This window comes from Anolis carolinensis, chromosome 6 (assembly GCF_035594765.1).
Source record: "Anolis carolinensis isolate JA03-04 chromosome 6, rAnoCar3.1.pri, whole genome shotgun sequence".
NCBI classification, from domain to species: Eukaryota; Metazoa; Chordata; class Lepidosauria; order Squamata; family Dactyloidae; genus Anolis; species Anolis carolinensis.
In genome coordinates, this window is record NC_085846.1 from 23,624,442 (window position 1) to 23,637,773 (window position 13,332).

The 13,332-nt window shown below is 41.8% G+C and overlaps 1 protein-coding gene across 1 annotated transcript in view; it reads right to left on the reverse strand.

The window, feature by feature from the left end:
* plxdc1 (plexin domain containing 1) overlaps window positions 1-5,360 on the reverse strand; it is a 75,729-nt gene extending 70,369 nt beyond the window's left edge. The window contains exon 1 of the mRNA XM_008113550.3: window positions 5,002-5,360. Coding sequence (XP_008111757.2) covers window positions 5,002-5,110 — 109 coding nt within the window. The 5' untranslated portion in view covers window positions 5,111-5,360. The remainder of the gene's footprint in view (window positions 1-5,001) is intronic.
* Between the last annotated feature and the right edge of the window lie 7,972 nt (window positions 5,361-13,332).

Below are 13,332 nucleotides of genomic sequence, written 5' to 3' on the forward strand. Positions count from 1 at the left end.
TTTTTGCTCCCTTCCATCCAATTTCATGCAACAGCCTTTCCTTTTTCTTGCCTGCTTTAAAATCATGATTTAAGGCTAAATCCCACATTCTTATGCTAATTGATATTAGCATTGCACTTTATTCAGCAGAATGCTATTAGTAGTAGTACTTCTATCATGCGCCTAGCACTGTCAAGTGTTTAAACAACTCTGCATGTTATTATCTACTTGTAATCCTTATAAAACCCTACGAAATAAGCCTGCATGATTATCCCACACCTTGCAGGTGGGTGGACTGAAGCAAAGTGAAATTTCCATTGTGAATGCATCACAAAAGCGAGATTAGAGTGGCCATGTTTCGTATTTACAGGGGACAGTCCATTATTTGACAATTCGAGTTTAGTTAAAAATAGAAGTACAATGCATCCACTATATCTGAAGAGATAAGCTCCTGAACTTACTGTGGAAACAAGAAATTATGGATACTAGCAAACTCTATTGAAACGACCAGCATTTGTTGGAAATTGCCATAGAGGATGTCTAAAGAGGCTATCCCAGGCATGTGCAAACTTGGGCCGTCCAGGTGTTTTGGACTTCAACTCCCACAATTCCTAACAGCCTACCGGCTGTTAGGAATTGTGGGAGTTGAAGTCCAAAACACCTGGACGGCCCAAGTTTGCACATGTCTGGTATAGATGCACCCATAGATAATGGGGTAGAGGGAATCCTTATCAAGTCCACAGTTGATACAGAACTGGGAGGGAGCTAACACATTGGGATGAGTGTTGATCATAAAATGGACATTAGCCAGTAGTGTAATGCTGCAGCAATAAAGATGGATACTATTCCGGTATGCATAGTTTCTCTAGAGGGAATGTATAGATCCACTATATCCTGCATTAGTCAGGCTTCATCTGGAGCACCGTGTTGAATTCTGGATGCCTCATTATAGAAAAGATATAGGCACATTCAGAGAAGGATAATGAGGATGATAAGAGACACAGAGAACAAAATGTATCAGAAAAGGTTGAATGAGCAAGTATATTCACGCCTGGAGAGCTATCTGTTGGAGATGTTTAGCTGGAGACCCTACGCTGAGCAACCGCTTGGATCTGACAGTCCTAAGAACTCTGTGATTCTGTGATTCAAAATCTTTCTAAATTTGCATCTATACTTACACATATACAAATCAGTATCCTCTTTTGTTCGTTTTTGATTATGCATTTTGCCCTTCTTTTTTGGGCAATGTGTATGTAGTCATAGATGAAATTTGAACTAGGGGCTCGCTGATTCATAGCTCGGTCTCTTAGCAACTATGCTAAACCAGTTGATTATATGTAAACTTACTTATTGTCTGATTTTTAACCCTTCCCCGGTCCTTTTGTAATAGTAAATGCCTAAAAACTTTTTTTTACCATTTTTATGGAGCCTCAGAGGCACAATGGGTTAAATCCTTGGTCTGGCAGGATTGCTGACGGACAGGTCGGTGGTTTGAATCCGGGGAGCGGGCTGAGCTCCCGTCTGTCAGCAATAGCTCCCCATGCAAGGACATGAGAGAAGCCACCCACAGGATGGTAAAACATCAAACATCCAGGCGTCCCCTGGGCAATGTCCTTGCAGACGGCAAATTCACCCACACCAGAAGGGATTTGCAGTTTCTTAAATTGCTCCTGATGGGGGAAAAACATTTTTCTCATTTCTAGTTACCACCACCACCAAAACAACAACACATGGCTACGTGCTATGGAATGATTTCTTCCAGTTTCTCTGAAGGGGATACACTTTTCAAAACCACAGGATCCCTTAAAAGAAAAAGATTCATACAGGCCCCTTCTACACTACCATATAATCCTGATTATCAAAGTAGATAATCCAGATTATCTGCTTTGAACTGGATTATGTGAGTCCACAATGCCATATAATCCAGTTCAAAGCAGATAATCTGGATTTTATATGGCCGAATATAAGGGGCCACAGAAACACTGACAAAAGCAGAGAGACATTGGGCAACCAGAAAAGGATGGGAGACAAGACAGTACATTGTTACTATGAATACCAACTAAAACTATTCTAATACCCAGCTAGATCTATTTTATTTGTAGGTTTGCCTTCTCTAGTTTTAACTACTGTAATTAAATTAAATGCAACCTTGCAAAGAATTGCATATCCCCCAACTGTTCCAATTTGGCAAGAACAGTTCTGATTAATCATCTGCCATTCCACATTTTCAGCTACTTTTCTGTTTTCTCCTCCCACTTTCCCTTAAACTTCAAACTGCTTCAAACTGAGTCCAGCATGCAAGAACAGTTTGCAATCAATTAACAAGATGCCTCTACACTGTATAATTAATTCATTTTCATACCCCTTCAACTGCCATTGCTCAACGCGATGGAATCATGAGAGTTGTAGTTTTAAAGTGTCTTTAGCCTTCCCTGCATCTCCAAACTACAAATCTCAAGATTCCATAGCACTGATCGATCTATCTATCTATCTATCTATCTATCTATCTATCTATCTATCAGCATAGGGAAGGGTCAACATCCCTGTGGTGTTTGTTTTGCTGTCTGTGTCCCTGTTAAGAAAATGTCACCTCACTTTCTGTCCCTGTGATAATAGAATTTTGAAAAATTTGGCTTGTTGTATTGGTCATAAAGCTTCAGTAGAGACACCTTTTCCCCATGATAACTCTTCCAGGAGTGAATTTCCCTTTCTAGGAATAGATTTCTCCCATTTCCTCTTGCCTCACCCTCAATTCTTAACTAGGAATCATTTGTAGGTCGGATGTTTGTAACTGTAGCATTGATCTTTATTAATTCTATAGGCAGCGTCAGCTTGAGATGGAGAGGGGGGAAATTTGCCCTTCCCAGTAGATTCGATCAAAAGCAAACTGCTACAGCCTCTCCTAGATTGGATATTCTTCCAGGTTGATAACTTTTACTATCTTGACCACACTCCAATGTTGTTTGGCCACTCTTGCACATAGTTGAAATCTGTGAAATACGTAGCGTATGGAGATGCTTCTGCTTAAACCACTGTTTTGATAGAAGTAAGAACACTAGCAAAGTAAGGGATGGAAGGATAGTCGATCTTTACTTCTTTGCTTCTTGGCTCAGCCTTTCGCAAGTCAGGTCTGGCACTGGGTTTGATGGGACTCTTGGTGAAGCAGTCCCCCAGATTATCCTCAAAACAGGATTCCCATTCTGGGTGGCAGCAGCAAGGGAAGCTTGAACTGGGGCAGATGTATGTCAAGAAGTTCAGGAACCACTGTAGCCTATATCCCTTGCTCCTCACCCCCCCCCCCCCCAGATAGCAAAGCAAGGGAAAGCTCTGATCGTCCCATTTTCCCTTGCTAATGCAAATGGGCACTACCACCAACAGCAGTGAAATAAAGAAAATCAGGGCTGACTTGGAAACATCCCTTGTTAAAATTATAGCTCCCAGCATCTCCTAGCAAGGAAATCCAGGAGAAACTCCCAGGAGGTTCTCACTAGAACCTCCTCCAAGCATCTGTTGCCTGGCACAATTGCCTCACTGTCAAAAATCCAGTTTGGAAAGGAAAATGTAGGATGTATGTGGGAAGATGAATTTAAGAAAACACGATGAGCTCTACTGGATAACAGCAAGAGTTCATCTTATCTTGTATCTTGTTTCCAACATTGACTACCCAAAGGCTTTCCAAGGTGTATTTTATACTGTAGAATTAATGCAGTTTGACACTAATTGCTATGGCTCAATGCGATTTTTTTATTGTATCAGAAGTGACTTAAGAACATACTGCAAGTCACTTCTGGTGCGAGAGAATTAGCTGTCTACAACGACGTTGTATGGATGTGTTACCATCCTGCTGGGAGGCTTCTCTCATGTCCCCGCAAGCTAGAGCTGACAGATGGGAGCTCACCCCATCTTGCAGATTCAAACCGCCAACCTTCAGGTAGTAGTTCAGCTGGCACAAAGGTTAACCCACTGCGCCAGTGTGGCTCCTTCCGCTCAATGCGATAGAATCATTGTATTTGTAGTTTGGTGAAGCACCAGCACTGTTTGACAGAGAAGGCTAAAGACCGGGTAAAACTACAACTCACACAATTCCATAGCATTGAGCCATGGTAGTTAAAGTGGTTACAAGTTGCATTAATTCTACAATGTAAATGCACCCTGAAAAGCCTACAAACACTATCGGTACTCTGTAATGCTCTCTTTTTCCAGCTTAGTGGCATATAGCAAAGGTAGCAGAAGTTGACTTCTAGAGTAGAGTTGACCCTGGCACACTGATCATGCGAATCCTTCCCACATGTTTATAGTGTAAGTTTTCACAACTTAAATCAGGAGCCACACTGTGCCGTTCACCAAAACAATTTGGAATGGATATAGAGACTTGTGTGGTATGCATACGGACCCATTTCAAGATTATTTGTGGAAGCATATTTGGTGTAACGCTGGCACCTTAAGCACATAACTACCCTGCAAAGCCAGAATCATCAAGAGACAGATACAATAATAGGTAACCTTCTATACCCCAAATGCTGGTAAAACACTCAGTGCTACAGGCATCAAGATCTAAATGCATTTGTACACATCTGTATGGGGATGAAGGACTTAACAAACAAATCTGGACGCTTCTCACATTGCTGGCATGCACTTGTTTGGTCTTTACATGACATGTGCCCATTTCATTTCAGTATATTTATCCACAGCTAGAATGCTATCCTTTTCCATGCTCACAGAACACCTTCCGCCTGCTGTCAGTTTAAAGGCATTCGTTTCCACCTGCATCCTGTTGCCACCTTTCCACATTTCATTCCTGTTTGCACTTCAGAGGCACATCTGTCCGTGCACCTTCACGCCTTCAGTTCCTATAACCACCACTTTCCTTGCATGCCTCTACCTTCCTCCAAAACCCTGTTCTCTGCTGTCGAACAGACACTATAGGTATATCCACCCATGCTTTCACATCCTGCACATGCACATCATTAGACGAGGTGGCAGCTGTGGCACCGAAACCACCACTGAAGGTGTGAACTGTACCTGGGTTGTGTCTTTCCTTCTCAGATCCCAAAGCCACCTCCTGCAGGAGCCAGAAGAGGAGGACAGAGGCTCCCCAGGACATCTTCAGCAATTCCAGGTGCATCCCCATCTTTCCAAAGCACCACCTTTTCCTTTGCACTAACTTTCTGCTCTTCCCTCCCCTGTAGTTTCTTCCCCCAGAGCTCCTTGGTCCTCAGCACTTGTCACCTCCAAGTCAGTGGTGGCCAAGGAAGAGGGAATTCAGGGAGATGCCCAGGTTCGGGTGGAATTTGACTGGCAGAAAATCTAGCCTTTGGGGGCTGCTGCAGCAAGCAACTCTCAAAGCTCAGCTGAGCAGGGCTTGGATGGGGGAGAGAAAAGAGAAGCAAGCAGGGGAGGGAAAGAAGGAGGGATGGAAGGAAGGAGGGATGGAGAGAGACAGAAACAGGGGGAACTGCCTGCCCTCTCGTGGCCATTTGGATTATACCACAAAGGTATCTGATGGGAATTGAAGGCAAAAGCTTTCAAGCTCCAAGGCATGTGCCCAGATTGAGCTTAAACCAAGATGAGGCTGAATCTACACTGTCCTAATCCCAGGATCTGATCCAGAATATCTGTTTATCCCACTGTAGACTCATATAATCTAATTCAAAGCAAATAATCTGGGATCAGATCCTGGCATATAAGGCAGTGTCGATCCAAACTGAGTTGAAATTCACCTGGTGTAAAATGTCAAGTTCATTTGTGTTCTGCTGCATCCCCCATTGAAAACTCTGTTTCCAAGTTTGCAACTGTCCAAGGGAGGCACAAGATTGTTGTATTGTCCCCCAAATAAGAATTCTGCATTCTCAATTAAATTACCTGTCAGTTCCCAAACTGTGAGCATTGCAGAAAGTGTGATATTGAAAATTATTTACAGCTACAATTTTTCTATTTGCTATGTTTATTTATATTCCCCCCTTCTCACCCTGAAGGGGACTCAGGGTGGATCACACATATACAGAAAACATTCAATGCATTTTATACACTGACAGTACAGACAATTGTACTTAGATAGAGGTATATATAGGCTTTTCTCCATCTTCGGCATCTTGGAGGCTTGTGCTTGGTTCCGGCCACGGGGGGTACTGTCGATGCATCTCCCTGCCGAAGAGTTTATTCATAAACTTCCTCCTTGATTGGATCACCAACATTTTCTAGCATTTTCCTTATGGGTGACTAAATACCTCCCCAGTTTTAAGTGGTCTCTATTTATCTACTCACATTTTACTTTTGAACTGCTAGGTAGGCAGAAGCTGGGCTAAGGGCTAGGAGCTCACCTGGGCTTCAAACTGTCAACCTTTCGATTGGCAAGATTTACTGCAGCTGGTAGTTAACCTGCTGTGCTAAAGCCCGGTTCTCATTCATTTAGTAAATTTGTCTCTTCATTTTCCTTGGATGTTTAAACTATGCTTCTAAATAAAAAATAGTTTTTGTTTCAGTTGGGCCACCATATCCACGGATCCAACTATGCACTTCTCGAAAATATTTGAAAGAAATTTCAAGAAGCATATTTTGAGATTGCCATTTTATATAAGGGGCACAATTTTACTACACCATTGTATATAATGAGACTTGAGCATCCATGGATTTTGGTATCCATGGATGGCACTGGAACCAAACCACAGCAGATCCCAAGGGCCCATTGTACAGCAATGCTAGAAATCGAAGCTCTTAAAAAAAGTTAATTGGGGAAAACAGAATTCTTACTGGAGAGTGCAATGCCCTCATTTTGCCAACTCTGTAGTTACAACACTGGTACAACACCTCCCTCCCTGAAAATGAGAAGCAAACATTAGAATTTCTCCAGAACTGCAAGTACTATCTCAACCAAATTTTGTTAATTTATTGACACTATCATTACCTAACATTTCATCAATTTACATTGCAATAGCAGCAATAGCCAATATAGTGAAAGCGACCAAGTTTTGATGTTGCTGATGTTTAATCAACATTTTCAACATGAAGATGACATAATCCACCAAAACTGAGATCAGAATCAGACTCTTCATGATTCTGGCTACAGGCCTGCATGATACACGATACATATAAACTGGGAGAAGCTTATGGCTATGATGTTTTAGTTCAGAGGCACACATATCCCACAGGTGTTGCTTTTAGTGGTGGTGGTGGTGGGTAATCATATACCTGATACAATTCTATCCCACATTTCCCCAAAACCTGGACTCAAGGCCACTGACAAAAAATAAAGTAAATACTGATGATGAGCCACATGTAAACATATAAAACTTTTTCCATTTTGTGGCCAAACTATACTTTTCAACAGGCTAGCAAAAACTGGTGAAGTAGAATGGTCTATTCTCAGCCTTTCTCTCTATTTTGCTGATCCAGAAGAGATACTGGAGACAGTTGCTGTTTACCTTGCCTGCTATAGGCAGCCACATTCTGCTGAGGTAGGATTGGCTGAAGTAGAATCCCGCTTTTTTCCAGCTCAAGCTTTATTGCTTTGTTTACTGCAGACATAGTGCCTGACTGAAAAACCTACTTTTGAAAAGCTTCCTTCCCCATACTTCCGGAGTAAAAAACCAAACCCATACAAATGGCAAAGAAAACAAGGGGCAGCTGAGAAGTGTTGAAAGACTTTATAAAAAGGAGCCCTTTTGTCAGAGACTTTGCTAACTGAGGCCCTTCCACACTGCCCTATATCCCAGGATCTGATCCCAGATTATCTGGCAGCAGAGACTCATATAATCCAGTTTAAAGCAGATAATCTGGGATCAGATTCTGGGATATAGGGGCAGTGTGGAAGGGGCCTGAGATATGCCTGTTTCTTCCCTGAAGCCATCAGGTCCCTCCCATCTGATGTTGGGATATGCAAAGTCCAACCTGGATAGTGCTTGGATGGAGGGATCTCTAAAGAACATCAGGTGCTGGAGGCTATATTTCAGAATGAGCCAATGGCAAACAACTGCTGAACACTCTTGGCCTAAGAAAATTATGAAATTCTTGGGGGCAACATAGCTAAGGGTGACGTGAACATACACAGGGACATACACAAACGAGTATCCCACGCCTCACCCTTATTTTGCTTAATAATAGGGGCTGTGCTGTCTGAAGTCAACCAGATATTGCAAAACTGGTCTTCTGCAAGACCTTTGTGTTCGATGTAAGACTAGACACACTTCCTTATCTCTGAGGCAAAACTGATGTTTTTCCATTTCCTTAAAGTGCAGAAACTTCTGTATGTCAGCTATGCTGGCAATGCATAATAATTTACTTTTAAACAGCACATTTATCCAGAGCCTGTGTTAATGCCCTGTTTCTCCAGCCCTAACTTTCCTTCCCTTATGTTTCTAGGAGCTTGCCGTGCTCTTATTCAAAGATGGGGAACCTATGGAGTTTCAAATATCATGTACCTGTTACACTGCATAGTTAGGGTGCTATGACTCTGCTTTAACTATAATGACCACATCCTATAGAATCCTAGGGTCTGTAATTTGGTGAAGCAGTAGATTTTTAGGAATTCTAAGTAAACATCTCCAACCTGTCAGTAACTGGATTCTGTAGGATTTTGCTGTGAAAGGAGTCATTGTTGTAGTTGTCATAAGGTGCTCTTGTGAAGACTTTGGTATACAGTGACCCCATGAATGTGAGATCTTCAAAACATCCTGTTATTAAACACCCTCCTTCTGTCTTATAAATTTAGGGCTGTGGCGTCAGATACTGGTGTCCTTAAAATGCCATGCCCCATCATCCCCAGACAATGGTGAGAGATGGTGGAAACTACAATTTAACAACTTCTGTAGGGACTGATGGAATCTCTTATTATTTTAATCCATAGTTTCATGTGCTTGTCTTTAGAGCTGTAAGAAAACAAGCTTGCTCTTTCTTCCACATGACACTCCTTCAGATATTTTTTTCCAAGCTAAGCATATCTTTCTCCCAGATTCATTCCTCATAAGGCTTAGTTTCCAGATCTTTGATCATCTTTGTTGGCATTCAAGCTTGTCAATATCCTTCTTGAACTGTAGTATCCAGAACTAAACGCAGTATTTCTAGATGCGGTCTAATCAAAGCAAAATAGTGGCACTACTACTTGCCTCAATCTGGACACTATACTCTTGTTGATGCCGCCCCAGAATTGCCTGTATCACAGTAGTTAGAATGAATCTATGGTTTTAACTTGTAGATTGCTAAAAACCATAGATTGCTTCCAAATTTACTATTTTCAAGACAGGTGTCAACCATGCTACATTTGTGTATTCCATTATAGTATATCGTATGTTTCATTTAAAACTGGTAAAATTTATTTTGTTCGCAGTGGCTCAGCTCTCCAATCGATCAAGATCATTTGAATTCTGATGCTGTCCTCTGTTGTATTAGCTGCACCTCCTAACTTGGTGTCACTTTATGCCGGGTGATGGGGAGACGATGCTATGCAGTCCTGCAATGCTCTATATTCAATTATTGTCTCCTATTATGATCCTCACACATCACAATTGATTTTTTCCCTCAGTGTCAATGGCCCAAAATTCTACTTTCTGCTGTAAACAACTTTTGCCTTTGGAGTACTTTAAAAATACAAGCCTTGTTACTTTTAGTTTATCTTAGGCTGTGCAAAAGCGGCTTGATGGTTCCAATACTCTGTCCTTAGGTTTGATATCATCATAGGCTTTTATTACCTACCCTTGTTTTTCTGAGAGCAACTAAAAGGCACTGCAAAGGTTATGTTGCAGTCACAAATGAAAGGAATGTGAAGACTTTGGAGAAATGTCTAGAAGAATGTATTGCTGCCATACACCCAGGTGGCTCATTCTATCTAATGGTAGTACTGGTCTTTGAAAACTCATGGGCAAGGTAAGATCGCTGGGACAAAACACTGAAAGGAGGACATTAAATGTGATCCTTGCTTACACAAAACTGCACTTACCATCTTAATGTCCATTGTCCCTTTTTGAAGAGTTCATTTGTGTGTTGTTTGTAGTCCCTCCTTCAGTTTATTAGCTCACACATTTCTTGTTTTCAAAATCCTAGGCAGCCTTACATAGGGCGGAAACAGTCTTGATCTCCAAGGAATTTGCTTCTTCACTTCTAAAGGGAATTTAAAATTAATTCCCTGGATACCATAGGTAAATCTATACTGTAGCATTAATGCAGTTTGGCACCACTTGAACGGTCATGGCTCAATGCTATGGAATCATGGGAGTTGTAGTTTTGCATGGTCTTTAGCCATGTCTGCCAAAGAGTACTGGTGCCTCACCAAAGTACTGTTTCCAGGATTCCATAGTATTGAGACATGGCAGTTTAAGTGGTCAAAAATGTGGAGAGGAACCAATGTAGCTTCTCATGGGAGGGGAATCCTTAACTTGGGGGCAGCCATTGAAAAGACTCATAACTGCCGATCATTTACAGAAACGTTTAAAAGCACCATTTCCAAATCCTTAGAAGACCACAGGCATTACATCTTTTTGTTGTCTAAACTGATAATCTATTCCTGATCTATCCTTTCACAGGTTTCAGGTGGACTTCCATTTGTATCTCACGGCTATTGTTTCCAGGAGGTCTTCAATGGGTTGCCTTGTCAGAAATCTTTTTTAGACCCAAGTAAACAACAGGTGCATAGGCCTTGTGGGAACTCCACCTTGTCACTGAGTCATCCAATGGTCAACTTCATTGTGTCATCCACCAATGATCAACTTCATTGAGGCATCCACCAATGGTCAACTTGAGCCATCCATCAATGGTCAAACTCATTGAGTCAACCACCAATGGTCAACTTCATTAGGTAATCCACCAATGTTCAATTTCATTGAGGCATCCACCACTCAACTTCATTAAGCCATCCACCAATGGTCAACTTCATTGTGTAATCCATCAATGATCAACATCATTGAGCTATCCACCAATGTTACTTCATTAAGGCATCCACCAATGGTACTTTACTGAGTCATCCACCAATGGTCAACTTCATTGAGTCATCTGCCAATAGTCAACTCCATGGTGGGCTTTTTTCTTATATCAAATTTAAAAACAGGATTTGAAAAATGCAGTAAGAAATATATTATGTATGAGATAAACGAGATTTAAGCCAGATCAATGTATATGAAAGGAGAGTTATGGTACTTTTATACTTATTTGATCGGTAGCTTTACTGTAACAGTAGATAATGATGAGAGGTATTAGCCATGTTGGAATAAGATAGGAAAGCCGCCTTTTTGTAAGGTAGGGAAAAATCTATTATCTGAGACTTACAAGCAATTAGGGTAGGTTGCTTGTAAAAATGGGTGGAGAGAGCTAAAATGTCTTTGAATAAGTATGTTAGCTAATAAAGGTGATTAAGATGAGTTAAGTGACTTGATAGAATTACTAACCCTTGACTTTTCTCAGAAAACAATGAGAAGTGTTAATAATGTTTGATCTTGAATATTAATATTGTATATAGATTTTTATAGAAATGAGGCTAGCAGCTATAAGAGAAGTCCAGATCGATTATATGTTTAAATAAGTGTTGAAAAGATGACGGGAAGTTGTTTTTATTTTCCTTTATCCTCTTTCTTTTATTTGCTTTATATTATTTTTACTTCTTTGGTTTTGTATACAGCACAAGTGGGGGGAAGGAGTAGTGGGAATGCTGGTGTGGGATTGGATTGTAATCTTTGTGAAGATGTCAGGAATTGAGGTACAAAAGGACAAGGCAAAAGTACGAACAATCTATCTATACACATAATAAAAGTGAAAATATGTATATGTGTATTTGGCTGGAGTGTCCACTTCCACAGAAAGGTTCCCACTTCCGCAAATAGCTATAGTTCTCACTATGCAGGAGACACCAATGGCCTCCCTCCAGTGACATTGCAGTTTATAGCGACTGCCGTGAACATGTGCGTACAACCCCTGCCAGTGTCCTCCACAACCACCATACTGCTCACCACCCAAGTAAATGCTTTCATATGGGACAATTTCATCCTAGAATTTATGTTTTCTCCATCACAGACATTCCAGTATTCCTTAGTCTCTCCATTTGTGTGGAATTTGCATTATCCTACCCACTGCCTCTCCCATAACCCTTTCCTACTTTTTTCTATGGTGCACAGCAAACAGAGCAGAATTGATCAGCAACTGAACATACTGGAAAGGTTTAGGGGACTGAATCAACATGATGGAAGTTGTTGTTCACCCTGCATCAAGACAGAGCACTGTGACCTCCACCAGCAATGTATCTGGATCACATTTGGCACACAGAACCCCCATGACCAACAAAAAATACTGGAGGGCTTTGGGGTGCATTCATCTTGATTTGGGGGAGTTGTAGTTCACCTACATCCGGAGAGCACTGTGAACTCAAACAATGCCTGATACTCCCAAATTTGAATACTGGAGGGGTTTGAGGGATAGACCTTGATTTCTGGGAGTTCTAGTTCACCTACAACCAGAGAAACTGTGAACCTCACAGTTGATGGACCTGGATCAAATGGTTTGGGACCCACCTACCTTCATGATCGCATTTCCCCCTATGAACCTGCACGATCTCTTAGCTCGTTGGGGGAGGCCCTCCTCTCGCTCCCACCACCCTCACAGTCGCGGTTGGTGGGGACGAGGGAGAAGGCCTTCTCTGTCGTGGCCCCCCAGCTCTGGAACTCGCTCCCCAGGGAGATCAGGCAGGCCCCTACCCTCCTCTCTTTTCGTAAGAGCCTGAAAACATGGCTCTTCCAGCAGGCCTTCGACAACTGATCTAGTAAGATCGACCTGTTGCCTTTCCAATAATAGTCCCGTATTTACGCCTCTTCCAGCACCTTGAAGGCGATGACAATTTGGATAATCCACCCCTTCCTGATGATTTCGATATAACTAGCACTTTTGGCCCAGGTTTCTCTAGATTTTATCCAAGATTTTATCTTTTGTCCTTGTATGTGATTTTTTATGACTTGTTTTTATTGTTGTTTGATCTGTTTTATTGCTTTGTTTTATTGTTGTTGACTGGGCTTGGCCCCATGTAAGCCGCCCCAAGTCCCTTCGGGGAGATGGGGCGGGGTATAAAAATAAAATTATTATTGGCACACAGAACCACCATGGCCAACTGACTATACTGGAGGAGTTTAGGGTGAACTGACCTTCATTTTTGGGAGCTGTCATTCACTGACACACAAACACACTGTGGCCATCATCGATGATGGATCTGGACCAAACTTGGCACACAGAACCCCCGTGACTAACTCAACCTACTGGAGGGAATTGAGGGGGACTGACCCACCATGTGGGAGCTGTAGTTCATCCGGCAGCCAGAGAGCACACTGAACCCCACCAATGATGTATCTAGAGCAAATTTTAACCTTATGCATTTTGTAAAATAAA